Below are 2,336 nucleotides of genomic sequence, written 5' to 3' on the forward strand. Positions count from 1 at the left end.
GCAGTGGCATGATATCAGCTCGCTGTAGCCTCCACCTCCCAGGTTCAAGTGATTCTCCTGCCTCAGCTTCCCAGGTAGCTGGAACTATAGGTGCACGCCACCACGCCTGGATGATTTTTGTATTTTTAGTAGAGAATTGGTCAGGCTGGTCTCAAACTCCTGACCTCAAGTGTCCTGCCCGCCTTGGCCTCCCAAAGTGCTGGGATTACAGGTATGAGCCACTGCGCCCGGCTGATTTTTTTTTTTTAATTTTTTATGCTTACTCTGTACCAGGCATTGGAGACAGAAGCACATAGTCTAGCTGTGCAAACAGACATTAAACAGATGATTCCTCAAAAAGGCACAGAGTGTTTAAACGTCTGCAGAGTGCTGTGCGAGGGTGAAGGTGGGGAGCTTGGTTTGGTCTGGAGGATAACCAGGCTTCTCTGAGGGAGGGATGGTGGAGCTGAAGCCTGAGAATGAGTAGGTTGTTAAAAAAAACTGAAGGGTCTGAGGGCAGAGGACCAGCTGGGGAGAATAGCACATGTAAAGTCCTGGGGGTCACAAGGGAAAACTTGAGAGTTCTGTGTGGCTGGAGCAGAGATGGCTGAGGCGGAGAGCAGGGGCAATGGGGCAGAGGCTGACCCCGGGAACGTTGAGCATCAGGACAGGTGGGTTTTGTTTTTCATTCCAGGTACTCTGCCTGTTCTTTTGAATAAAGTTTTATTGGCATGAAGGCATGTCCATTCATTTACATCTTGTCTATGGCCACTTTCACACTACAGTGACAAAGCTGAGTAGTTTTGATGTAGAGTCTATGGCCCATGAAGTCCAAAATATTTATTACGTGGTCCATTAAGAATTGGTGTGGCTGGGAGCAGTGGCTCACGCCTGTAATTCCAGAATCTTGGGAGGCCAAGGCAAGCGGATCACCTGAGGTCAGGAGTTTGAGATCAGCCTGGCCAACATGGTTAAACCCTGTCTTTACTAAAAATACAAAAATAAGCTAGGCATGGTGGCAGGCACCTGTAGTCCCAGCTACTTGGGAGGCTGAGGCGGGAGGGTCACTTGAACCTGGGAGTCAGAGGTTGCAGTGAGCTGAGACTGCACCACTGCACTCCAGCCTGGGCGACAAGAGTAAAACTCTGTCTCAAAAAAAAAAAAAAGAAAAGAAAAATAACCAACAACTCCTGTCATGTGCTTCTCTCCTTAGCTGCTTGCTACCTTTTTAATTCAGCTGGAGAGGAGGAAGGGAGTTCAGTCCTCAGGGATCATGCTCACTTTCTGGCTGGTAGCCCTACTATGTGCCCTAGCCATCCTGAGATCGAAAATTGTGACTGCCTTAAAAGAGGTAAGTGGCGGTCTCATTCCTCATCTTCCTTCAGTGGCCCAGAGCGGGGAGAGATGCTGGGTGCCTCTGGCTTGTGTAGGAGTCATGCGTTGCCATGGGAACCAGGGGATGGGTACCACAAGCGCCTAGCTTCTCCCTTGGTGACTTCCCTACCCCACCAAATCCTCACCAAGTCAGCTCCAGCTTTTTTTCTAGCACCTTCTTTCCCCAGGGCCCGATTTGTCTATGTTGCTCCCGGGGCTCCCGTGGGACCTCCAAGGACAGGAGCTGTGGGCAGATGCCAGGCTGGCCCCATCAGCAGGAAACAGCAAGACAGGCGGCCCCAAATGCTGCCGGGCTGGGATGGAGCCGAGCCGGGAACGGTGTTTGCAGAGTGACTGTTTCCCTGGGGGACCCTAGGCTTGTCCTCACATTACCTTTGTCCCATCAGTTGCTGCTCTGGCTGGAGAAGTTGTTTACATTGGCTGCCGTGAGCTGCTCCTAGGAATTTTGAGGAGCGTGCACTTTTTTTGCTGTTGTTGTTGAGACAGAGTCTTGCTCTGTCACCAGGCTGGAGTGCAGTGTCGTGATCTCGGCTCACCGCAACTTCCACCTCCTGTGTTCAAGTGATTCTCCTGCCTCAGCCTCCCTAGTAGCTGGGACTACAGGCACGTGCCACCACGCCCAGCTAATTTTTGTATTTTTAGTAGAGACGGGGTTTCACCATGTTGGCCAGGGTGGTCTCGATCACTTGACCTTGTGATCCGCCCACCTCGGCCTCCCAAAGTGTTGGGATTACAGACGTGAGCCACCGTGCCCGACCTGGAGTGTGTGCTTTTAGAATAACCTGCTCTTCCTGCCGTCTTGGAGCTAATTAGAGACTGGCATGAGGCAAAGGAAGGAAAAGAAGCTGAACATTTGACTATTGAGCACCTACATATTGTCATGAGTGATGGCAGCTGATGCCGATTGAGTTCATGTTTTCAAAGTGCCTCGCAGGGGACTATGTATGTTTCATGAATATTCT

General features: G+C 50.9%; 1 protein-coding gene across 1 annotated transcript in view; it reads left to right on the forward strand.

The window, feature by feature from the left end:
- The window catches only part of LOC105517679 (multidrug resistance-associated protein 1-like), a 52,406-nt gene that overhangs the window by 7,831 nt on the left and 42,239 nt on the right, over positions 1–2,336 (forward strand). Inside the window, exon 4 of the mRNA XM_011950296.1 lies at positions 1,193–1,330. Within this exon, the coding sequence (XP_011805686.1) occupies positions 1,193–1,330 (138 nt within the window). The remainder of the gene's footprint in view (positions 1–1,192; positions 1,331–2,336) is intronic.

Source organism: Colobus angolensis, unplaced genomic scaffold (assembly GCF_000951035.1).
Source record: "Colobus angolensis palliatus isolate OR3802 unplaced genomic scaffold, Cang.pa_1.0 Scaffold305, whole genome shotgun sequence".
In the NCBI taxonomy this organism is placed as follows: domain Eukaryota; kingdom Metazoa; phylum Chordata; class Mammalia; order Primates; family Cercopithecidae; genus Colobus; species Colobus angolensis.